Source organism: Salmo salar, chromosome ssa14, assembly GCF_905237065.1.
Source record: "Salmo salar chromosome ssa14, Ssal_v3.1, whole genome shotgun sequence".
NCBI classification, from domain to species: domain Eukaryota; kingdom Metazoa; phylum Chordata; class Actinopteri; order Salmoniformes; family Salmonidae; genus Salmo; species Salmo salar.
This window is the reverse complement of record NC_059455.1, coordinates 100,861,221-100,888,781: the sequence shown is the minus strand read 5'-3', so window position 1 is coordinate 100,888,781 and position 27,561 is coordinate 100,861,221. Positions and strand designations below refer to the sequence as shown.

Here is a 27,561-nt window from a genome sequence, read left to right as displayed (position 1 = left end):
TCAGTAACTGTTTTATTCAAACCGTTATAACATGGACCAACATGGTCATATTATATACCCTTATAACATGGTTGTAACATGGTTGTAACATGGTTGTACAGGTCAAGCCAGCTGTAAAAACAACATCATGTAATTGTCTGATAGTTGTTGGCTTCAATTCTCAAATATGTGTGAGTAAATAGATTCAAGTTGTTCCTGAATGAATTATTCTGACAAATTAGTGTTGGTCGCTTAACACTTGATCCCACATACTTGATCTCACATACTTGATCCCACATCTTTACAAGGCTGTAATACGAACTCTAGTCACCAGAAATGTAGATTTTAAATTCAAGCAAAAGTTAATAAGCATTTATAAGTTACTTTGAAGTAATTATCTAATGAATGTTTTATAAACAATGCTAATAACACAACTAAATGCACAGGAAATAGAGTATTTACAGAGGAAAAAGGCACAGTGATGACCGATTGATCCTGGTCACAGGGATCAGCTGGTCTGCAGCTTGGCAACAGGCAAGTGGTGTCATGCTCCTTCGCTTTCGAATTAGGACATTCATGCAGATTCTTCATCCACAATAATGGGAAGACCGGCTTCATTTCCCTGACTAGGGGCTAAAATGCAAGCGAGGAAAATCATATTAGAATGGGTGGACGTTCAAAGAAATATGACGTAACAAGTTCACCTTGTATTTCATGTAAAGAACCCTTCTCAGCTGGTTTCAGGTGCATCGGCCTCTGCTGCTTTTCAGGAACAACAACAATAACAAATATGAAAAATAAAACACAAAACAGTAAAAAAAAAAACTACATTCACTAATTGTTATGTTTTGTGAAAAAAAGTTAAGAGGCCTGGAAAGGAAATCCTGAAATAAATCCTGAACTACAAAAGCTGCCGTGTTCACGGCCCTGATAGGTCCCCTGATAGGTCCCCTGATTGCGTCCCTTTTCTGCTGTGTGAGTCAGCGTAGGGCGCCTTCTTTGTAGTGCACTACTTCTGACCAGGGCTCCCTAGGTTTGGTTTGGCAGGCCGTGAATCATTCTGCACCTCAGAGAGGCTGCTCTGCTCTCTGTGTGTCTCTCTGTGTGTCTCTCTGTGTGTCCCTCTCTATGTCTCTGGGTCTCTCTGTGGGTCTCTCTGTGTGTCTCTCTGTGTCTCTCTGTGTCTCTCTGTGTCTGTGTCCCTCTCTCTGAGAGAATGCCTAGAGTGTGCAATGCTGTCATCAAGGCAAAGGGTGGCTACTTTGAAGAATCTCAAATATAAAATATATTTTGATTTGTTTAACAGCTTTTTGGTTACTACATGATTCCATATGTGTTATTTCATAGTTTTGATGTCTTCACTGTTATTCTACAATGTAGAAAATAGTAAATATAAAGAAAAACACTTGAATGAGTAGGTGTGTCCAAATTATGTATATAGTTGAATTGAACCAGTGGTTCAGTATAGAATCACAGAAAGACACACAACTATATACTGGCCCACTGGTTCTATTCAGCTATATACTGGCCCACTGGTTCTATTCAGCTACATACTGGCCCACTGGTTCTATTCAGTTATATACTGGCCCACTGGTTCTATTCAGATATATACTGGCCCACTGGTTCTATTCAGCTTATACTGGCCCACTGGTTCTATTCAGCTGTATACTGGCCCACTGGTTCTATTCAGCTGTATACTGGCCCACTGGTTCTATTCAGCTATATACTGGCCCACTGGTTCTATTCAGCTATATACTGGCCCACTGGTTCTATTCAGCTATATACTGGCCCGGCCCACTGGTTCTATTAAACTATATACTGGCCCGGCCCACTGGTTCTATTCAGCTATATACTGGCCCGGCCCACTGGTTCTATTCAGCTATATACTGGCCCACTGGTTCTATTCCACTATATACTGGCCCACTGGTTCTATTCAACTATATACTGGCCCACTGGTTCTATTCAACTATATACTGGCCCACTGGTTCTATTCAGCTATATACTGGCCCGGCCCACTGGTTCTATTCCACTACATACTGGCCCACTGGTTCTATTCAACTATATACTGTCCCACTGGTTCTATTCAGCTATATACTGGCCCACTGGTTCTATTCCACTATATACTGGCCCACTGGTTCTATTCCACTATATACTGGCCCGGCCCACTGGTTCTATTAAACTATATACTGGCCCGGCCCACTGGTTCTATTCAACTATATACTGGCCCGGCCCACTGGTTCTATTCCACTATATACTGGCCCACTGGTTCTATTCAACTATATACTGGCCCACTGGTTCTATTCAACTATATACTGGCCCACTGGTTCTATTCCACTATATACTGGCCCACTGGTTCTATTCAACTATATACTGGCCCACTGGTTCTATTCAGCTATATACTGGCCCACTGGTTCTATTCCACTATATACTGGCCCACTGGTTCTATTCAGCTATATACTGGCCCACTGGTTCTATTCAGCTATATACTGGCCCACTGGTTCTATTCCCTATATACTGGCCCACTGGTTCTATTCCCCATATACTGGCCCACTGGTTCTATTCAACTATATACTGGCCCACTGGTTCTATTCCACTATATACTGGCCCACTGGTTCTATTCCACTATATACTGGCCCACTGGTTCTATTCAACTATATACTGGCCCGGCCCACTGGTTCTATTCAACTATATACTGGTCCGGCCCACTGGTTCTATTCAACTATATACTGGCCCACTGGTTCTATTCCACTATATACTGGCCCACTGGTTTTATTCAGCTATATACTGGCCCACTGGTTCAATTCAACTATATACTGGCCCGGCCCACTGGTTCTATTCAACTATATACTGGCCCACTGGTTCTATTCAGCTATATACTGGCCCGGCCCACTGGTTCTATTCAGCTATATACTGGCCCACTGGTTCTATTCAGCTGTATACTGGCCCACTGGTTCTATTCAACTATATACTGGCCCACTGGTTCTATTCAGCTATATACTGGCCCACTGGTTCTATTCAGCTATATACTGGCCCACTGGTTCTATTCAACTATATACTGGCCCACTGGTTCTATTCAGCTATATACTGGCCCGGCCCACTGGTTCTATTCAACTATATACTGGCCCACTGGTTCTATTCAGCTATATACTGGCCCCGGCCCACTGGTTCTATTCAACTATATACTGGCCCACTGGTTCTATTCAACTATATACTGGCCCGGCCCACTGGTTCTATTCAACTATATACTGGCCCTGCCCACTGGTTCTATTCCACTCTATACTGGCCCACTGGTTCTATTCAACTATATACTGGCCCACTGGTTCTATTCAACTATATACTGGCCCACTGGTTCTATTCAGCTATATACTGGCCCACTGGTTCTATTCAGCTATATACTGGCCCACTGGTTCTATTCCCCTATATACTGGCCCACTGGTTCTATTCCACTATATACTGGCCCACTGGTTCTATTCAACTATATACTGGCCCACTGGTTCTATTCAGCTATATACTGGCCCACTGGTTCTATTCCACTATATACTGGCCCACTGGTTCTATTCCACTATATACTGGCCCACTGGTTCTATTCAACTATATACTGGCCCACTGGTTCTATTCAACTATATACTGGCCCACTGGTTCTATTCAACTATATACTGGCCCGGCCCACTGGTTCTATTCAACTATATACTGGCCCACTGGTTCTATTCCACTATATACTGGCCCACTGGTTCTATTCAGCTATATACTGGCCCACTGGTTCTATTCAACTATATACTGGCCCACTGGTTTTATTCAGCTATATACTGGCCCACTGGTTCTATTCAACTATATACTGGCCCGGCCCACTGGTTCTATTCAACTATATACTGGCCCACTGGTTCTATTCAGCTATATACTGGCCCACTGGTTCTATTCAACTATATACTGGCCCACTGGTTCTATTCAGCTATATACTGGCCCGGCCCACTGGTTCTATTCAGCTATATACTGGCCCACTGGTTCTATTCAGCTGTATACTGGCCCACTGGTTCTATTCAACTATAATCTGGCCCACTGGTTCTATTCAGCTATATACTGGGCCCGCCCACTGGTTCTATTCAGCTATATACTGGCCCACTGGTTCTATTCAGCTATATACTGGCCCACTGGTTCTATTCAGCTATATACTGGCCCACTGGTTCTATTCAGCTATATACTGGCCCGGCCCACTGGTTCTATTCAGCTATATACTGGCCCACTGGTTCTATTCAGCTATATACTGGCCCACTGGTTCTATTCAACTATATACTGGCCCACTGGTTCTATTCAGCTATATACTGGCCCGGCCCACTGGTTCTATTCAGCTATATACTGGCCCACTGGTTCTATTCAGCTATATACTGGCCCACTGGTTCTATTCAGCTATATACTGGCCCGGCCCACTGGTTCTATTCAACTATATACTGGCCCACTGGTTCTATTCAGCTATATACTGGCCCACTGGTTCTATTCAGCTATATACTGGCCCACTGGTTCTATTCAACTATATACTGGCCCGGCCCACTGGTTCTATTAAACTATATACTGGCCCGGCCCACTGGTTCTATTCAGCTATATACTGGCCCGGCCCACTGGTTCTATTCAGCTATATACTGGCCCACTGGTTCTATTCCACTATATACTGGCCCACTGGTTCTATTCAACTATATACTGGCCCACTGGTTCTATTCAGCTATATACTGGCCCGGCCCACTGGTTCTATTCCACTACATACTGGCCCACTGGTTCTATTCAACTATATACTGTCCCACTGGTTCTATTCAGCTATATACTGGCCCACTGGTTCTATTCCACTATATACTGGCCCACTGGTTCTATTCCACTATATACTGGCCCACTGGTTCTATTCCACTATATACTGGCCCGGCCCACTGGTTCTATTAAACTATATACTGGCCCGGCCCACTGGTTCTATTCAACTATATACTGGCCCGGCCCACTGGTTCTATTCCACTATATACTGGCCCACTGGTTCTATTCAACTATATACTGGCCCACTGGTTCTATTCAACTATATACTGGCCCACTGGTTCTATTCCACTATATACTGGCCCACTGGTTCTATTCCACTATACACTGGCCCACTGGTTCTATTCAGCTATATACTGGCCCACTGGTTCTATTCAGCTATATACTGGCCCACTGGTTCTATTCCCCTATATACTGGCCCACTGGTTCTATTCAGCTATATACTGGCCCACTGGTTCTATTCCCCTATATACTGGCCCACTGGTTCTATTCCCCTATATACTGGCCCACTGGTTCTATTCCCCTATATACTGGCCCACTGGTTCTATTCAACTATATACTGGCCCACTGGTTCTATTCCACTATATACTGGCCCACTGGTTCTATTCCACTATATACTGGCCCACTGGTTCTATTCCTCTATATACTGGCCCACTGGTTCTATTCAACTATATACTGGCCCGGCCCACTGGTTCTATTCAACTATATACTGGTCCGGCCCACTGGTTCTATTCAACTATATACTGGCCCACTGGTTCTATTCCACTATATACTGGCCCACTGGTTTTATTCAGCTATATACTGGCCCACTGGTTCAATTCAACTATATACTGGCCCGGCCCACTGGTTCTATTCAACTATATACTGGCCCACTGGTTCTATTCAGCTATATACTGGCCCGGCCCACTGGTTCTATTCAGCTATATACTGGCCCACTGGTTCTATTCAGCTGTATACTGGCCCACTGGTTCTATTCATCTATATACTGGCCCACTGGTTCTATTCAGCTATATACTGGCCCACTGGTTCTATTCAGCTATATACTGGCCCACTGGTTCTATTCAACTATATACTGGCCCACTGGTTCTATTCAGCTATATACTGGCCCGGCCCACTGGTTCTATTCAACTATATACTGGCCCACTGGTTCTATTCAGCTATATACTGGCCCGGCCCACTGGTTCTATTCAACTATATACTGGCCCACTGGTTCTATTCAACTATATACTGGCCCGGCCCACTGGTTCTATTCAACTATATACTGGCCCGGCCCACTGGTTCTATTCCACTCTATACTGGCCCACTGGTTCTATTCAACTATATACTGGCCCACTGGTTCTATTCAACTATATACTGGCCCACTGGTTCTATTCAGCTATATACTGGCCCACTGGTTCTATTCAGCTATATACTGGCCCACTGGTTCTATTCCCCTATATACTGGCCCACTGGTTCTATTCCCCTATATACTGGCCCACTGGTTCTATTCAACTATATACTGGCCCACTGGTTCTATTCAGCTATATGCTGGTTCTATTCCACTATATACTGGCCCACTGGTTCTATTCAACTATATACTGGCCCACTGGTTCTATTCCACTATATACTGGCCCACTGGTTCTATTCCACTATATACTGGCCCACTGGTTCTATTCCCCTATATACTGGCCCACTGGTTCTATTCAACTATATACTGGCCCACTGGTTCTATTCCACTATATACTGGCCCACTGGTTCTATTCAACTATATACTGGCCCGGCCCACTGGTTCTATTCAACTATATACTGGCCCACTGGTTCTATTCCACTATATACTGGCCCACTGGTTCTATTCAGCTATATACTGGCCCACTGGTTCTATTCAACTATATACTGGCCCACTGGTTTTATTCAGCTATATACTGGCCCACTGGTTCTATTCAACTATATACTGGCCCGGCCCACTGGTTCTATTCAACTATATACTGGCCCACTGGTTCTATTCAGCTATATACTGGCCCACTGGTTCTATTCAGCTATATACTGGCCCGGCCCACTGGTTCTATTCAGCTATATACTGGCCCACTGGTTCTATTCAGCTGTATACTGGCCCACTGGTTCTATTCAACTATAATCTGGCCCACTGGTTCTATTCAGCTATATACTGGCCCGGCCCACTGGTTCTATTCAGCTATATACTGGCCCACTGGTTCTATTCAGCTATATACTGGCCCACTGGTTCTATTCAGCTATATACTGGCCCACTGGTTCTATTCAGCTATATACTGGCCCGGCCCACTGGTTCTATTCAACTATATACTGGCCCACTGGTTCTATTCAGCTATATACTGGCCCGGCCCACTGGTTCTATTCAGCTATATACTGGCCCACTGGTTCTATTCAGCTATATACTGGCCCACTGGTTCTATTCAACTATATACTGGCCCACTGGTTCTATTCAGCTATATACTGGCCCGGCCCACTGGTTCTATTCAGCTATATACTGGCCCACTGGTTCTATTCAGCTATATACTGGCCCACTGGTTCTATTCAGCTATATACTGGCCCGGCCCACTGGTTCTATTCAGCTATATACTGGCCCACTGGTTCTATTCAGCTATATACTGGCCCACTGGTTTCTATTCAACTATATACTGCCGGCCCACTGGTTCTATTCAACTATATACTGGCCCGGCCCACTGGTTCTATTCCACTATATACTGGCCCACTGGTTCTATTCAACTATATACTGGCCCACTGGTTCTATTCAACTATATACTGGCCCACTGGTTCTATTCCACTATATACTGGCCCACTGGTTCTATTCAGCTATATACTGGCCCACTGGTTCTATTCAGCTATATACTGGCCCACTGGTTCTATTCCCCTATATACTGGCCCACTGGTTCTATTCAGCTATATACTGGCCCACTGGTTCTATTCCCCTATATACTGGCCCACTGGTTCTATTCCCCTATATACTGGCCCACTGGTTCTATTCAACTATATACTGGCCCACTGGTTCTATTCAGCTATATACTGGTTCTATTCCACTATATACTGGCCCACTGGTTCTATTCAACTATATACTGGCCCACTGGTTCTATTCCACTATATACTGGCCCACTGGTTCTATTCCACTATATACTGGCCCACTGGTTCTATTCCACTATATACTGGCCGGCCCACTGGTTCTATTCAACTATATACTGGCCCACTGGTTCTATTCAACTATATACTGGCCCGGCCCACTGGTTCTATTCAACTATATACTGGCCCACTGGTTCTATTCAGCTATATACTGGCCCACTGGTTCTATTCAACTATATACTGGCCCACTGGTTCTATTCAGCTATATACTGGCGCCCACTGGTTCTATTCAGCTATATACTCCCGGCCCACTGGTTCTATTCAGCTATATACTGGCCCACTGGTTCTATTCAGCTATATACTGGCCCACTGGTTCTATTCAGCTATATACTGGCCCACTGGTTCTATTCAGCTATATACTGGCCGCCCACTGGTTCTATTCAGCTATATACTGGCCCACTGGTTCTATTCAGCTATATACTGGCCCACTGGTTCTATTCAGCTATATACTGGCCCACTGGTTCTATTCAGCTATATACTGGCCCGGCCCACTGGTTCTATTCAGCTATATACTGGCCCACTGGTTCTATTCAGCTATATACTGGCCCGGCCCACTGGTTCTATTCAGCTATATACTGGCCCACTGGTTCTATTCAGCTATATACTGGCCCGGCCCACTGGTTCTATTCAGCTATATACTGGCCCACTGGTTCTATTCAGCTATATACTGGCCCGGCCCACTGGTTCTATTCAGCTATATACTGGCCCACTGGTTCTATTCAGCTATATACTGGCCCGGCCCACTGGTTCTATTCAGCTATATACTGGCCCACTGGTTCTATTCAGCTATATACTGGCCCGGCCCACTGGTTCTATTCAGCTATATACTGGCCCACTGGTTCTATTCAGCTATATACTGGCCGGCCCACTGGTTCTATTCAGCTATATACTGGCCCACTGGTTCTATTCAGCTATATACTGGCCCACTGGTTCTATTCAGCTATATACTGGCCCGGCCCACTGGTTCTATTCAGCTATATACTGCCGGCCCACTGGTTCTATTCAGCTATATACTGGCCCACTGGTTCTATTCAACTATATACTGGCCCACTGGTTCTATTCAGCTATATACTGGCCCGGCCCACTGGTTCTATTCAGCTATATACTGGCCCACTGGTTCTATTCAGCTATATACTGGCCCACTGGTTCTATTCAGCTATATACTGGCCCACTGGTTCTATTCAGCTATATACTGGCCCGGCCCACTGGTTCTATTCAGCTATATACTGGCCCACTGGTTCTATTCAGCTATATACTGGCCCGGCCCACTGGTTCTATTCAGCTATATACTGGCCCACTGGTTCTATTCAGCTATATACTGGCCCACTGGTTCTATTCAACTATATACTGGCCCACTGGTTCTATTCAGCTATATACTGGCCCACTGGTTCTATTCAACTATATACTGGCCCACTGGTTCTATTCAGCTATATACTGGCCCACTGGTTCTATTCAGCTATATACTGGCCCGGCCCACTGGTTCTATTCAACTATATACTGGCCCACTGGTTCTATTCAGCTATATACTGGCCCGGCCCACTGGTTCTATTCAGCTACAGCCTTTTCCTTTATCGGTTATATTATGTTATGTTAATAATATGTTATATTATTATATAATATATTATAGTATACTATAGTTATATGAATGGTACTATGCATTAGACAAATACACTATCGAAATGCGCAGTACATGAGACTTGGCAGTAATTTGCATTGGGACTCATTAAGTAAATTGACAAGATTAGTAATGTCTCCCATCACCATGAAACCTCTATGGTCAGTGAGGGATCATGTTAGTAACCCTGGTAACAGACCCATCCATAACCCTGGTAACAGACCCACCCATAACCCTGGTAACAGTCCCATCCATAACCCTGGTAACAGTACTAGCCCTAACCCTGGTAACAGATCCATCCATAACCCTGGTAACAGACCCACCCATAACCCTGGTAACAGTACTAGCCCTAACCCTGGTAACAGATCCATCCATAACCCTGGTAACAGACCCACCCATAACCCTGGTAACAGTACTAGCCCTGACCCTGGTAACAGACAGGGTAATGAGACAGCAGAACAGGGGAAAGTCTACCTGGACTCCTAGCTAGCTGTGTTCAGGGGGGTCACTGAGTACAGTAGGCTAAGTGGAACACTTATCAGGTTACTGTTGATCATTGGCAGTAAATTAACATTGTGTACTTGGTCTTGTCAATGGGACAATAAAGAGGGTTAATCCCCTTGTCGTTGGATTAATACCGTAAGGGACAGGTTTCCAGTCAGACACAGGTGAAGCCTAAAGTCTCTGACTAAAAAGCCATTTCAACTGAGATCATGGTTTTTTTTAACAGGACTAGGCTTCATCTGCGTCTGACTGATGTGTTTTTACAGCTGCTTGAACAAACAGGTATTACGTCCTTATCAAAACTGTCACGCATTCACAACTGATCCATGTCCATCCTGGAACAGGCCTCTTGTGTGCCGTGAGCAGATATGAGGACGGCAGAAAAGGCGTGATTTGCATTGGAAATAGAGGAACATGATCATGTTGGTTTTGAACAGGTTACTTTGGCTGCGTTTACACAAGCAGTCCAATGCTGATATTTTGCCCAATTATTGGCAAAATAGCTGATGAGGTTGGTCAAAATACCAATTAGTGGGGGAAAAAAATCAGAATTGGGCTGCCTGTGTAAACGCAGCCTCTGACTGTCTGTCTGTGCCTACAGTACCTGGGTCCTGGGCTGCAGGGGGAGGCTCTGGAGAGCTGGCTGGCTGCTCCGGAGAAGTGGCTGCTGCAGGAGCATCGGCTGCAGGCTGGGTCTCACTCTGAGCAGGGGCTGGGGACGGGTCTGTGCTGTCTGCAGGAGGCTCGGCTTGGGCTGCAGCCGGAGCAGGCTGGGCCTCCTCTCCTGTGGCTGCTACGATCACTGTGTGGGACAATAAAGAGGGTTAATGGGATGGTCTCACCGTCCTCCGTAACCTTACCGTTCTCATTAGCCGCCCCTGGAACACAGAACATCAGCCATATGCTGGGAGGTCAAGGATTGCTCAATCAAGCTATCAATGAAATGTGATTTATATAGCCCTTTTAACAACAACACAAAGTTATTTTATTTTACCTTTATTTAACCAGGCAAGTCAGTTAAGACCTAATTCTTATTTTCAATGACGGCCTAGGAACAGTGGGTTAACTGCCTTGTTCAGGGGCAGAACGACAGATTTGTACCTTGTCAGCTCGGGGATTTGATCTTGCAACCTTTCGGTTACTAGTCCAACGCTCTAACCACTAGGCTACGCTGCCCCCCCAAGTGCTTTACAGTAATCTACATCAACTGAAATATTCAATGTTTGATGGACATTGGTTACAACAATAGACAATAACGATCACTCCCCTCTACCTTACTGTGAGAATTAGGCAATTATATAGTTATATAGCAACCAGCAGTGTTAGAACAGAGTCATTGGGTTTGTATGGTGTCTGTAACGTGATGACTAGGACATTGCTTCAGGTCACGATTAAGTGGCCGTGAAACTGGCAAACAATGCTTCACCTCATAGCAACACCAAAACAATCACAGCTCTTTCTCAGGCAACAGCCCAGCTAGTGTAACACGGTTGCTTATGTTTCCACCTGACACTGCAGAAATATGTCTTTCATGTTCATGTATTCCTATTGGTTGGTTGAATTTAGGTGTTATGCCATTGGTCATGCTTGTAGATAGTGGGAGATCGCAAACTTAAATTCAATTTTTTTTCTATTTAACCTTTATTTAATTAGGCAAGTCAGTTAAGAACCCTTTATATTTACAATGACGGCCTACACCGGCCAAACCCGGACGACGCTGGTCCAATTGTGCGCCGCCCTATGGGACTCGTTCTGTTAGGTGACCTAAACTGGGATATGCTTAACACCCCGGCAGTCCTACAATCTAGCTAGATGCCCTCAATCTCACACAAATTATCAAGAAACCTACCAGGTACAACCCTAAATCCGTAACCATGGGTACCCTCATAGATATCATCCTGACCAACCTGCCTTCTAAATACAACTCTGCTGTTTTCAACCAGGATCTCAGTGATCACTGCCTCATTGCCTGCATCCGTTATGGGTCCGCGGTCAAATGCCCCATTCAAAAAATGTAGAACTAAGACTGAAAATACACGAGCTCTGAAGCAAGCTTCCAGAAAATTGGAACGGAAATGGCGCCACACCAAACTGGAAGTCTTCCGACTAGCTTGGAAAGACAGTATCGTGCAGTATCGAAGAGCCCTCACTGCTGCTCGATCATCCTATTTTTCCAACTTAATTGAGGAAAATAAGAACAATCCGAAATTTCTTTTTGATACTGTCGCAAAGTTAACTAAAAAGCAGCATTCCCCAAGAGAGGATGGCTTTCACTTCAGCAGTGATGAATTCATGAACTTCTTTGAGGAAAAGATCATGATCATTAGAAAGCAAATTACGGACTCCTCTTTAAATCTGGGTATTCCTCCAAAGCTCCGTTGTCCTTAGTCTGCACAACTCTGCCAGGACCTAGGATCAAGGGAGACACTCAAGTGCTTTAGTACTATATCTCTTGACACAATGATGAAAATAATCATGGCCTCTAAACCTTCAAGCTGCATACTGGACCCTATTCCAACTAAACTACTGAAAGAGCTGCTTTCTGTGCTTGGCCCTCCTATGTTGAACATAATAAACGGCTCTCTATCTACCGGATGTGTACCAAACTCACTAAAAGTGGCAGTAATAAAATCTCTTGAAAAAGCCAAATCTTGACCCAGAAATTATAAAAAACTATCGGCCTATATCGAATCTCCCATTCCTCTCAAAAATTGTAGAAAAAGCTGTTGCACAGCAACTCACTGCCTTCCTGAAGACAAACAATGTACACGAAACGCTTCAGTCTGGTTTTAGACCCCATCATAGCACTGAGACTGCACTTGTGAAGGTGGTAAATGACGTCAGACCGAGGTTCTGCGCCTGTCCTCGTGCTCCTAGATCTTAGTGCTGCTTTTGATACCATCGATCACCACATTCTTTTGGAGAGATTGGAAACCCAAATTGGTCTACATGGACAAGTTCTGGCCTGGTTTAGGTCTTATCTGTTGGAAACATATTAGTTTGTCTCTGTGAATGGTTTGTCCTCTGACAAATCAATTGTAAATTTCGGTGTTCCTCAAGGTTCCGTTTTAGGACCACTATTGTTTTCACTATATATTTTACCTCTTGGGGATGTCATTCGAAAACATAATGTTAAATTTCACTGCTATGCGGATGACACACAGCTGTACATTTCAATGAAACATGGTGAAGCCCCAAAATTGCCCTCGCTAGAAGCCTGTGTCTCAGACATAAGGAAGTGGATGGCTGCAAACTTTCTACTCTTAAACTCGGACAAAACAGAGATGCTTGTTCTAGGTCCCAAGAAACAAAGAGATCTTCTGTTGAATCTGACAATTAATCTGGATGGTTGTACAGTCGTCTCAAATAAAACTGTGAAGGACCTCAGCGTTACTCTGGACCCTGATCTCTCTTTTGAAGAACATATCAAGACTGTTTCAAGGACAGCTTTTTTCCATCTACGTAACATTGCAAAAATCAGAAACTTTCTGTCCAAAAATGACGCAGAAAAATTAATCCATGCCTTTCTTACTTCTAGGTTGGACTACTGCAATGCTCTACTTTCCGGCTACCCGGATAAAGCACTAAATAAACTTCAGTTAGTGCTAAATACGGCTGCTAGAATCCTGACTAGAACCAAAAAAATGTGATCATATTACTCCAGTGCTAGCCTCCCTACACTGGCTTCCTGTTAAGGCAAGGGCTGATTTCAAGGTTTTACTGCTAACCTACAAAGCATTACATGGGCTTGCTCCTACCTATCTTTCCGATTTGGTCCTGCCGTACATACCTACACGTACACTACGGTCACAAGACGCGGGCCTCCTAATTGTTCCTAGAATTTCTAAGCAAACAGCTGGAGGTAGGGCTTTCTCCTATAAAGCTAAATTTTTATGGAATAGTCTGCCTACCCATGTGAGAGACGCAGACTCAGTCTCAACCTTTAAGTCTTTACTGAAGACACATCTCTTCAGTAGGTCCTATGATTAAGTGTAGTCTGGCCCAGGGGTGTGAAGGTGAACGGAAAGGCTGGAGCAACGAACCACCCTTGCTGTCTCTGCCTGGCCGGTTCCCCTCTCTCCGCTGGGATTCTCTGCCTCTACCCCTATTACGGGGGCTGAGTCACTGGCTTACTGGTGTTCTTCCATGCCGTCCCTGGGAGTGGGTTGAGTCACTGACGTGGTCTTCCTGTCTGGGTTGGTGCCCCCCCCTTGGGCTGTGCCGTGGCGGAGATCTTTGTGGGCTATACTCGGCCTTGTCCCGGGATGGTATGTTGGTGGTTGGAGATATCCTTCCAGTGGTGTGGAGGCTGTGCTTTGGCAAAGTGGGTGGGGTTATATCCTACCTGTTTGGCCCTGTCCGGGGGTTTCATCGGATGGGGCCACAGTGTCTCCTGACCCCTCCTGTCTCAGCCTCTAGTATTTATGCTGCAGTTGTTTGTGTGTCGGGGGGGCTAGGGTCAGTCTGTCACATCTGGAGTATTTCTCTTGTCTTTTCCGGTGTCCTGTGTGAATTTAAATATGCTCTCTCTAATTCTCTCTTTCTCTTTCTTTCTTTCTCTCTCTCGGTGACCTGAGCCCTAGGACCATGCCTCAGGACTACCTGGCTTGATGACTCCTTGCTGTCCCCAGTTCACCTGGCCGTGCTGCTGCTCCAGTTCCAACTGTTATGCCTGCAGCTATGGAACCCTGACCTGTTCACCGGACGTGCTACCTGTCCCAGACCTGTTGTCCCAGACCTGCTGGAACCCTGACCTATTCACCGGACGTGCTACCTGTCCCAGACCTGCTGTTTTCAACTCTCTAGAGACAGCAGGAGCGGTAGAGATACTCTCAAAGATCGGCTATGAAAAAGCCAACTGACACTTACTCTTGTGTTACTGACTTGTTGCACCCTCGACAACTACTATGATTATTATTATTTGACAATGCTGGTCATTTATGAACATTTGAACATCTAGGCCATGTGCTGTTATAATCTCCACCCAGCACAGCCAGAAGAGGACTGGCCACCCTTCATAGCCTGGTTCCTCTCTAGGTTTCTTCCTAGGTTTTGGCCTTTCTAGGGAGTTTTTCCTAGCCACCGTGCTTCTACACCTGCATTGCTTGCTGTTTGGGGTTTTAGGCTGGGTTTCTGTACAGCACTTTGAGATATCAGCTGATGTAAGAAGGGCTATATATATACATTTGATTTGATTTGATTGATATAGCCTTTGGTTAACTCCAGACTTGACCAGCACAAAAACATCCTGTGGCGTACTGCATTAGCATCAATAGCCCCGGCGATATGCAACTTTTCAGGGAAGTCAGGAAACAATATACACAGTCAGTTAGGAAAGCAAAGGGTAGCTTTTTCAAACATAAATTTGCATCCTGTTGCACTAATTCCAAAAGGTTTTGGGACACTGTGTAGTCCATGGAGAATAAGAGCACATCCTCCCAGCTGCCCACTGCACTGAGGCTAGGAAACACTGTTACCACCGATAAATCTACGATAATAGATCATTTCAATAAGCATTTTTCTACGGCTGGCCATGCTTTCCACCTGGCTACCCCTACCTCGGTCTACAGCTCTGCACCCCCCACAGAAACTTGCCCAAGCCTCCCCCATTTCTCCTTCACCCAAATCCAGACAGCTGATGTTCTGAAAGACCTGCTAAATCTGGATCCTTACAAATCAGCTGGGCTAGACAATCTGGACCCGCTCTTTCCAAAATTATCAGCCGAAATTGTTGCAACCCCTATTACTAGCCAGTTCAAGCTCTCTTCGTATTGTCTGAGATTCCCAAAGATTGGGAAAGCTGCCGCGGTCATCCCCCTCTTCAAAGGGCGAGACACTCTAGACCCAAACTGTTATAGACCTACAGTTGAACTAGTTTTTCAACCACTCCACAAATTTCTTGTTAACAAACTATCGTTTTGGCAAGTCGGTTAGGACATCTACTTTGTGCTTGACATAAGTAATTTTTACAACAACTATTTACAAACAGATTATTTCACTTATAATTCACTGTATCACAAGTCCAGTGGTTCAGAAGTTTACATACACTAAGTTGACTGTGCCTTTAAACAGATAGGAAAATTCCAGAAAATGATGACATGGCTTTAGAAGCTTCTGATAGGCTAATTGACATCATTTGAGTCAAGTGGAGGTGTACCTGTGGATGTATTCGAAGGCCTACCTTCAAACTCAGTGCCTCTTTGCTTGACATCATGGGAAAATCTAAAGAAATCAGCCAAGACCATTTCGAATTCCACTGTACCTTCTCCGCTATGCAATCTGGTTTCAGAGCTGGTCATGGGTGTACCTCAGCCACGCTCAAGGTCCTAAATGATATCTTAACCGCCATCGATAAGAAACAATACTAGTCGTATTCATTGACCTGGTCAAGGCTTTCGACTCTGTCAATCACCACATCCTCATCAGCAGACTCAATAGCCTTGGTTTCTCAAATGACTGCCTCGCCTGGTTCGCCAACTACTTCTCTGATAGAGTTCAGTGTGTCAAATCGGAGGGCCTGTTGTCCGGTCCTCTGGCAGTCTCTATGGGGGTACCACAGGGTTAAATTCTCGGGCCGACTCTTTTCTCTGTATATATCAATGACGTCGCTCTTGCTGCTGGTGATTCTGTGATCCACCTCTATGCAGATGACACCATTCTGTAAACGTCTGGCCCTTCTTTGGACACTGTGTTATCAAACCTCCAAATGAGCTTCAATGCCACACAACACTTTTTCTGTGGCCTCCAACTGCTCTTAAATGCTAGTAAAATCAAATGCATGCTATTCAACCGATCGCTGCCCGCACCTGCCCGCCCGACTAGCAACACCACTCTGGACGGTTCTGACTTAGAATATGTGGACAACTACAAATACCTAGGTGTCTGGTTAGACTGTAAACTCTCCTTCCAGACTCACATTAAGCATCTCCAATCCAAAATTAAATCTATAATCGGCTTCCTATTTCGCAACAAAGCCTCTTTCACTCATGCTGCCAAACATACCCTCGTAAAATTGACTATCCAACCAATCCTTGACTTTGGCGATGTCATTTACAAAATAGCCTCCAACACTCTACTCAGCAAATTGGATGCAATCTATCACAGTGCCATCCGTTTTGTCACCAAAGCCCCATATACTACCCACCACTGCGACCTGTATGCTCTCGTTGGCTGGCCCTCGCTACATATTCGTCGCCAGACCCACTGGCTCCAGGTCATCTATAATTCTTTGCTAGGTAAAGCCCCGCCTTATATATATATATATATATATATAGTATAGTGTATGTATATATATATATAGGGTCTAAATCAATTTGATCTATCAACAACATATCAGTTGACCACAGGAAGAAAGGCGAAGAAAATACCCAGTTAATGATCATATGAAACACAGGCCTCAGGCTAACACAGATTAACTTCCTCACCCACCACAGGAATGTGTGTACAGGGATATGAAGCCTGGAGGCCAAGACTAAGGGATATGAGACTGGGCATAGCAGTCGTTTGGAAATTGCTTCCAAGGATGAACCAGACTTGTGGAGGTCTACATGAATCTACTAGCAGGAGTATCTAAACTCAGCAAAAATAGAAACGTCCTCTCACTGTCAACTGCGTTTATTTTCAGCAAACTTAACATGTGTAACTATTTGTATGAACATAACAAGTTTCAACAACTGAGACATAAACTAAACAAGTTCCACAGACATGTGACTAACAGAAATGGAATAGTGTGTCAAAGGGGGAGGGGGGGGGGCAAAATCAAAAGTAACAGTCAGTAACAGTATCTCCTCCTCAGTCAGTATCTAGTGTGGCCACCAGCTGCATTAAGTCCTGCAGTGCATCTCCTCCTCATGGACTGCACCAGATTTGCCAGTTCTTGCTGTGAGATGTTACTCCACTCTTCCACCAAGGCACCTGCAAATTCCCGGACATTTCTGGGGGGAATGGCCCTAGCCCTCACCCTCCGATCCAACAGGTCCCGGACGTACTCAATGGGATTGAGATCCGGGCTCTTCGCTAGCCATGGCAGAACACTGACATTCCTGTCTTGCAGGAAATCACGCACAGAACGAGCAGTATGGCTGGAGGCATTGTCATGCTGGAGGGTCATGTCAGGATGAGCCTGCAGGAAGGGTACCACATGAGGGAGGAGGATGTCTTCCCTGTAACGCACAGCGTTGAGATTGCCTGCAATGACAACAAGCTCAGTCCGATGATGCTGTGACACACCGCCCCAGACCATGACGGACCCTCCACCTCCAAATTGATCCCGCTCCAGAGTACAGGCCTCGGTGACCTTAATTGCCTACCGTCTGTAAGCTGTTAGTGTCTTAACGACCGTTCCACAGGTGCATGTTCATTAATTGTTTATGGTTCATTGAACAAGCATGGGGAAACAGTGTTTAAACCCTTTACAATGAAGATCTGTGAAGTTATTTGGATTTTTACGAATGATCTTTGAAAGACAGGGTCCTGAAAAAGGGACGTTTGTTTTTTTGCTGAGTTTACATTATTCTAGTTGCAGGAGTATCTACATTTATACTAGGCTTACACAACTTCACACTAACATCCCTCAGAAACCAACCCCCTCTTTTACGCTAATGCTACTCTCTGTTTATCATATATGCATAGCCATACCCCTACATGTACATGCTACCTCAATCAGCCTGACTAACCGGTGTCTGTATGTAGCCTCGCTACTGTATATAGCCTGTCTTTTTACTGTTGTTTTATTTCTTTACCTGCCTACTGTTCACCTAATACCTTTTTGCACTATTGGTTAGAGCCTGTAAGTAAACATTTCACTGTGAGGTCTACTACACCTGTTGTATTCAGCATTTCACTGTGAGGTCTACTACACCTGTTGTATTCAGCATTTCACTGTAAGGTCTCTACACCTGTTGTATTCAGCATTTCACTGTGAGGTCTACTACACCTGTTGTATTCAGCATTTCACTGTGAGGTCTACTACACCTGTTGTATTCAGCATTTCACTGTAAGGTCTACTACACCTGTTGTATTCAGCATTTCACTGTAAGGTCTACTACACCTGTTGTATTCAGCATTTCACTGTAAGGTCTATAATGTTGTATTCAGCATTACTGTGGTTCTACTACACCTGTTGTATTCAGCATTTCACTGTGAGGTCTACTACACCTGTTGTATTCAGCATTTCACTGTGAGGTCTACTACACCTGTTGTATTCAGCATTTCACTGTGAGGTCTACTACACCTGTTGTATTCAGCATTTCACTGTAAGGTCTACTACACCTGTTGTATTCAGCATTTCACTGTAAGGTCTACTACACCTGTTGTATTCGGCGCACGTGACAAATAAACTTTGATTTGATTTGAAATCAATACTCAAACCTTAGATCAAAAAATGCAGGTGGTGGGGAAGAGAAAGGCCAGTTTGAGTGAGACGACATTTACTCAGAGCGACGCCGGATGTACGGAGACAGAATAACCGTTCAGGAGGGTGTGGGACCAAAACAGTTCCATTGGCATAAAAGAAACACGCCCAAGGTGTTGTGAGCGCTCAAAAACCAAAGCAAAACTATTTTTCACTCTGTAGTTGAATACACTATTGGTTGGTGCAAGTTGACAATGTCCTTATTCTGCCTGAGAGGAGTTAGGTCAGGTTAAAGGAGTCATATGCAAAACTAAGGAAATGTCCCTGCTGCCACATGTTCACCTGACCCAGAGGAAGAGATTAGAGAATTTCTATGAATGCCAAACAGTGGATATGGATAATTTGCAGCGCACCAGTGGGAACATTAAGTTTAGAGTGAGCAACACAATGTTTAGCGTATTTGGAGTGTCTGTAATATACGTCATTTCCAGTGTTCTGGGGTTGATGGTCACTGCAGTAGTTATGTGTCGGGGGGCTAGGGTCAGTCTGTTATATCTGGAGTATTTCTCCTGTCTTATCCGGTGTCCTGTGTGAATTTAAGTATGCTCTCTCTAATTCTCTCCAATTCGTTTCTTCCTAGTTTCTGGCCTTTGGAGTTTTTCTGCCCTTCTATTCTTGCTTTCTTTCTGTACAACTTTGATACTTTCTTTCTTTCTTTCTTTCTTTCTTTCTTTCTTTCTTTCTTTCTTTCTTTCTTTCTTTCTTTCTTTCTTTCTTTCTGAGGACCTGAGCCCTAGGACCATGCCTCAGGACTACCTGGCATGATCACTCCTTGCGGTCTCCAGTCCACCTGGCCGTGCTGCTGCTCCAGTTTCAACTGTTCTGCCTGCGGCTATGGAACGCTGACCTGTTCACTGTGATTACTATTATTTGACCATGCTGGTCATTTATGAACATTTGAACATCTTGGCCATGTTCTGTTATAATATCCACCCGGCACAGCCAGAAGAGGACTAGCCACCCCTCATAGCCTGGTTCCTCTCTAGGTTTCTTCCTAGGTTTTGGCCTTTCTAGGGAGTTTTTCCTAGCCACTGTACTTCTACACATGCATTGCTTGCTGTTTGGGGTTTTAGGCTGGGTTTCTGTACAGCACTTTGAGATATCAGCTGATGTAAGAAGGGCTATGTAAATACATTTGATTTGAGTGTTATGGATTATTCTCATATCTGTTGATAGTGATTGACACCAGACTGGAGGTACAAGGACTGAGGTCACACTGATTATTCACTGTTGTATTGATGACATTATGTTGAACACTGTGTGATTCTGTAGCACCTGACATCCTGCAAGACTCTTTGTTTACGGAACACTTGGTGCTGTCTGATTAGGACATTAAGGACAAGAAGACAGAAGGCAGAGAAATGTCTATGTTGAATCTCTCTGTTGCAACTTGTAATAAAACAGATATTTGCAACTGCTTTCTGTTTTGTTCACCTGGAAATTCCTATTACATATCTTATTAATAGAATAGCTATTTACTATCATAGATATTCAGAGAAATGATGACAGGGATAATCTTGTTTTTCATGGTCTGAGAGTCTTTAGGTGCCTTTTGGCAAACTCAATTCGGGCTGCCGTGCATTTTAGTGAGGAGTGGCTTACATCTGGCCACTCTACTATAAAGGCCTGATTTGTGGAGTGCTGCAGAGATGGTTGTCCTTTTGGACGGTTCTCCCATCTCCACAGAGGAACTCTGGAGCTCTGTCAGAGTGACCATCGGGTTTTTGGTCACCTCCCTGACCAAGGCCTTTCCAAATCATGTCCAATCAATTGAATTTACCACAGGTGGACTCCAATCAAGTTGTAGAAACAGCTCAAGGATGATTAATGGAAACAGGATGTACCTGAGCTCAATTTCGTGTCTCATAGAAAAGGGTCTGAACACTTATTTTTTTAAAACCTGTTTTTGCTTTACTTTTGTGGGGTATTGTGTGTAGATAGAAAATCCTTGTCAATTTATTTAATCAGCTTTAGAATAAGGCTGTAACGAAGCAAAATGTGGAATTAGTCAAGGTGTCTGAATACTTTCCGAATGCTCTGTATTTAGAATATTTGTATTTTTTACAGACTTCCTTCTTTTCACTCTGTCATTTAGGTTAGTATTTTGGAGTAACTACAATGTTGTTGTAGATTGTCACAAAATGGCGCCGACAGAGAGCGCTGCCTCATTTCTAGTCCTTAGGAAACTTTGCAGTATTATGTTTTTTATGTATTATTTCTTACTCTGTTAGCCCAGAAAGTGACCAGGACTATGACCAGTAATACAACTTTCCCGAAGCGGATCCTTTGTCCGAATCACCCAGGGCATTTTAGCTGATTCCAGAGGCTGACCCAAAACAACGCCGCCAGAGAAGAGGTAGACGGAGCGGTCTTCTGGTCAGACTTCGAAGGCGCTCACACCATCTACCGCTTCCGAGTATATTACTCGCTAATGTCCGGTCTATAGATAGCAAGGTAGACAAAATTATGGCAAGGGTTGCTTTCCAGAGAGACATCAGGGATTGTAACATACTCTGCTTCACGGAAACATGGCTCTCTCGGGAATATGCTGTCGGAGTCCATACAGCCACATGGATTCTTTGTACGTCGCACCGACAGGAATAAACATCTCTCCAGGAAGAAGAAAGGCAGGGGTGTATGTTTCATGATTAACAACTCATGGTGTAATTGCAACAACATACAGGAACTCAAGTACTTTTTTTCACCTGACCTAGAATTCCTCACAATCAAATGCCGACCATATTATCTCCCAAGAGAATTCTCCTCGGTTATTGTCAAAGCTGTGTATATACAAACAGTGTAGTTATTCCCTCCGTAAGGCAATCAAACAGGCAAAACGTCAGTACAGAGACAAAGTGGAGTCGCAATTCAACGGCTCAGACATGAGACATATGTGGCAGGGTCTACAGACAATCACGGACTACAAAAAGAAAACCAGCCACGTCACGGACACCGACGTCTTTCTTCCAGACAAACTGAACACCTTCTTTGCCCGCTTTGAGGATAATACAGTGCCACCAACGTGGCCCGCTTCCAAGGACTGTGGGCCCCCCCTCTCCTTCTCCGTGGCCGACGTGAGTAAGACATTTAAACGTTAACCCTCGCAAGGCTGCCGGCCCAGACGGCATCCCAAGCCATGTCCTCAGAGCATGAGCAGACCAGCTGGCTGGTGTGTTTACGGACATATTCAATCGCTCCCTATCCCAGTCTGCTGTCCCCACATGCTTCAAGATGGCCACCATTGTTCCTGTACCCAAGAAGGCAAAGGTAACTGAAGTAAATGACTAGTAGCACTCACTTCTGTCATCATGAAGTGCTTTGAGAGGTTGTCAAGGATCATATCACCTCCCCCTTACCTGTCACCCTGGACCCACTTCAATTTGCATACCGCCCCAATAGGTCCACAGACGATGCAATCGCAATCACACTGCACACTGCCCTATCCCATCTGGACAAAAGGAATACCTATGTAAGAATGTTGTTCTTTGACTACAGCTCAGCCTTCAACACCATAGTACACTCCAAGCTCATCATTAAGCTAGAAGCCCTTGGTCTCAACCCCACCCTGTGTAATTGGGACCTGGACTTCCTGACGAGCTGCCCCCAGGTGGTGAAGGTAGGAAACAACATCTCCACTTCGATGATCCTCAGCACTGGGGCCCCACAAGGGTGCGTGCTCAGTCCCCTCCTGTACTCCCTGTTCACCAATGACTGCGTGGCCATGCACGCCTCCAACTCAATCATCAAGTTTACAGATTACACAACAGTGGTGGGCTTGATTACCAACAATGTCAAGACGGCCTACAGGGAGGAGGTGAGGGCACTTGAAGTGTTGTGTCAGCAAAACAACCTCTCACTCAACGTCAACAAAACAAAGGAGATGATCGTGGACTTCAGGAAACAGCAGAGGGCGCACCCCCCCATCCATATCGACGGGACAGCAGTGGAGAAGGTGGAAAGTTTTAAGTTCCTCAGCGTACACATCACAGACAAACTGAAAATGGTCCACCCACACAGGGTGTCTAGAAGGCACAACAGCAGTGCCTCTTCAACCACAGGAGGCTGAAGAAATGTGGCTTGTCATCTAAAACCCTCACAAACTTTTACAGATGCACAATTGAGAGCATCCTGTCGGGCTGTATCACCGCCTGGTACGGCAACTGCACCGCCCGCAACCACAGGGCTCTCCAGAGGGTAGTGCCGTCTGCGCAATGCATCACCGGGGGCAAACTACCTGCCCTCCAGGACACCTACAGCACCCAATGTCACAGGAAGGTCAAAAAGATCATCAAGGACAACAACCACCCGAGCCACTGCCTGTTCACCCTACTATCATCCAGAAGGCGAGGTCAGTACAGGTGCATCAAAGCTGGGACCGAGAGACTGAAAAACAGCTTCTATCTCAAGGCCATCAGATTGTTAAACAGCCGTCACTAACATAGAGAGTCTGATGCCTACATACAGACTTGAAATCATTGGCCACTTTACTAAATGGATCACTAGTCACTTTAATAATGTCACTTTAATAATGTTTACATACAGTTGAAGTCGGAAGTTTACATACACTTTAGCCAAATACATTTAAACTCAGTTTCACATTTCCTGACATTTAATCCTAGTAAAAATTCCCTGTCTTAGGTCAGTTAGGATCACCACTTTATTTTAAGAATGTGAAATGTCAGAATAATAGTAGAGAGAATGATTTATTTCAGCTTTTATTTCTTTCATCACATTCCCAGTGGGTCAGAAGTTTACATACACTCAATTAGTATTTGGTAGCATTGCCTTGAAATGGGTCAAACGTTTCGGGTAGCCTTCCACAAGCTTCCCACAATAAGTTGGGTGAATTTTGGCCCATTCCTCCTGACAGAGCTGGTGTAACTGAGTCAGGTTTGTAGGCCTCCTTGCTCGCACATGCTTTTTCAGTTCTGCCCACAAATTGTCTATAGGATTGAGGTCAGGGCTTTGTGATGGCCACTCCAATACCGTGACTTTGTTGTCCTTAAGCCATTTGCCACAACTTTGGAAGTGTGCTTGGGGTCATTGTGCATTTGGAAGACCCATTTGCGACCAAACTTTAACTTCTTGACTGATGTCTTGAGATGTTGCTTCAATATATCCACATAATTTCCCTGCCTCATGATGCCATTTATTTTGTGAAGTGTACCAGTCTCTCCTGCAGCAAAGCACCCCCACAACATTATGCTGCCACCCCCGTGCTTCACGGTTGGGATGGTCTTCTTCAGCTTGCAAGCCTCCCCCTTTTTCCTCCAAACATAACGATAGTCATTATGGCCAAACAGTTCTATTATTGTTTCATCAGACCAGAGGACATTTCTCCAAAAAGTGCAATCTTTGTCCCCATGTGCAGTTGCAAACCGTAGTCTGGTTTTTTAATGGCAGTTTTTGAGCAGTGGCTTCTTCCTTGCTAAGCGGCCTTTCAGGTTATGTCGATATAGGACTCGTTTTACTGTGGATATAGATACTTTTGTACCTGTTTCCTCCAGCATCTTCACAAGGTCCATTGCTGTTGTTCTGGGATTGATTTGCACTTTTCACACCAATGTACGTTCATCTTTAGGAGACAGAACGCGTCTCCTTCCTGAGCGGTATGACGGCTGCGTGGTCCCATGGTGTTTATACTTGCGTACTATTGTTTGTACAGATGAACGTGGTATCTTCAGGCATTTGGAAATTGCTTCCAAGGATGAACAGACTTGTGGAGGTCTACATTTTTTTTCTGAGGTCTTGGCTGATTTCTTTAGATTTTCCCATGATGGCAAGCAAAGAGGCACTGAGTTTGAAGGTAGGCCTTGAAATACATCCACAGGTACACCTCCAATTGAGTGAAATTATGTCAATTAGCCTATCAGAAGCTTCTAAAGCCATGACATTATTTTCTGGAACTTTCCAAGCTGTTTAAAGGCACAGTCAACTTAATGTAAACTTCTGAACCACTGGAATTGTGATACAGTGAATTATAAGTGAAATAATCTGTCTTTAAACAATTATTGAAAAAAATGACTTGTGTCATGCACAAAGTAGATGTCCTAACCGACTTGCCAAAACTATAGTTTGTTAACAAGAAATGTGTGGAGTGGTTGAAAAACGAGTTTTAATGACTCCAGCCTAAGTGTATGTAAACCACCTGCATTACTCATCTCATATGTATGTACTGTATTTTATACCATCTATTGCATCTGGCACATGCCGCTCTGTCATTGCTCATCCATATATTTATATGTATATATTCTTATTCCATTCCTTTACTTAGATTTGTGTGTATTAGGTAGTTGTTGGCGAATTGTTAGATATTACTTGTTAGATATTACTGCACTTTCAGAACTAAAAGCACAAGCATTTCACTATACTCGCATTAACATCTGCTAACCATGTGTATGTGAACAATAAAATTTGATTTGATCCTCAGTTTTCTCCTATCACAGCCATTAAACTCTGTAACTGTTTTAAAGTCACCATTGGCCTCATTGTGAAATCCCTGAGCGGTTTCCTTCCTCTCCGGCAGCTGAGTTAGGAAGGACACCTGTATCTTTGTAGTGACTGGGTGTATTGATACACCATCCAAAGTGTAATTAATAACTTCACCATGCTCAAAGGCATATTCAATGCCTGTTTATTTAACATTTATTTTTTATTCACTGCTTGACTGAGGGACCTTACAGATAATTATATGTGTTGGGTACAGAGATGAGGTAGTTTTCATAAAATCATACTAAACGCTATTACTGCACTCAGAGTGAGTCCATGCAACTTATTATGTGACTTGTTAAGTAAATGTTTACTCCAGAACTTATTTAGGCTTAACAAAGGGGTTGAAAACTCTAAAAAAACACAATTCCACTTTGACATCATTGGATATTGTGTGTAGGCCAGTGACACAAAATCTCAATTTAATACATTTTAAATTCAGAATGTAACACAATAAAATGTGGAAAAAGTCAAGGAGGCACTGTATATAATAACTAAAAATTAGCGACAAAATTGTGTGACACATTTTTATGTCATCAAAATAATCTGTCAACAATACAAGGATGTTGTATCAATAATCTAATGTCGTTCTAGTATTTGGATTTTACCTGTAGTGCTGGTTCCATTGCTTTCCTCGGGTTTAGAGCTGGGCTGTCTGGTGGTGTCCTGCGCTGTCGTCTGGGTACTCGTGGAACAACCCATCCTGCTTGTCTCACATAGAGGACTGAAGAAGATGAAAATGAGATCTCCAGAGAGCCGTCTGTTGCTCTGATCACGGGCTTGATACTATTCAAATCAGCAGGACTGAAGGCTACACAGCAGGGATCATCAACTAGATTCAGTAGAGGGACGCCAGTTTGGGGAACAGTGCTATATAGTCATTTCACTGGTCTCCACAATTGCATATTTGCGCATGCCTCGTTTTAAATACACCGGGCGACGGCTTGTTGTGGCAGCAGCAGGTTACCAACAGTGTGATGTCTGCATGGTGTAGATACTGGGCTACACAGCCTGCTTGCTGTGTGTTTCAGTACCCAGCAGAGAACAGACACCTACATTATTCAGTGCATGCGATCAGAGAAGGAGCGTGCGTGAACATTGCACTCTAATAATTGGTCACGTCACTTTAGCTGGAAAGCCATACTGCCCTACCAAGTAAAAACGCAGTAATTGCTCATTTGGTCGAAAATGTGTTCATGTAGTTTTTGCTACGTTAAATACATGTTTAATAATGTGGACAAGTATCCTGCCTCTATTGTATTGTGTTTTGGAGAAAATGGGTGTCATGTTAGTAGTAACTGCATAAAGTTACTGTGAAACCAAAGTAAATAAAAGCCATTTTTTCCTCAGTTTCACGCTCCGAGGAGTTATTGCCTTTTTGCTTGGTAGAGCAGCATGGTATTTTTGTATTTATGTAATTTACATTATTCTCATACGAATGTGAAGAACTTCAGTTCTCATGTGGTGTATTATGTATTGTTAAAGGGTTGAAAATATGAATGGATAGGCTATTTATTCAACGAATTAGGATGCATATAGTAAAGTAAATGTGTGACATTTTATAGAAATATTTGACTTCTGAATGTTTCGGTGTTTGGAAAAACAATAGTTTATCAAGTTCCATACCATGAAATAATGTTGT

General features: G+C 44.1%; 1 protein-coding gene across 2 annotated transcripts in view; it reads right to left on the bottom strand.

Moving 5' to 3' along the window:
- si:dkey-284p5.3 (predicted GPI-anchored protein 58) overlaps positions 1 to 26,971 on the bottom strand; it is a 27,138-nt gene extending 167 nt beyond the window's left edge. The window contains exons 1-3 of one of the 2 annotated variants that reach the window (XM_014143281.2): positions 26,528 to 26,963; positions 10,623 to 10,820; positions 1 to 612 (exon numbers count right to left, since the gene is read on the bottom strand). The exon at positions 1 to 612 is cut by the window's left edge and continues 6 nt beyond it. In XM_014143281.2, the coding sequence (XP_013998756.1) occupies positions 554 to 612; positions 10,623 to 10,820; positions 26,528 to 26,621 (351 nt within the window). In that variant the 5' untranslated portion in view covers positions 26,622 to 26,963 and the 3' untranslated portion in view covers positions 1 to 553. Of the gene's footprint in view, positions 613 to 10,622; positions 10,821 to 26,527 lie in introns of both variants that reach the window. The other variant, XM_014143282.2, reaches the window with a different exon arrangement.
- Positions 26,972 to 27,561: the final 590 nt, after the last annotated feature.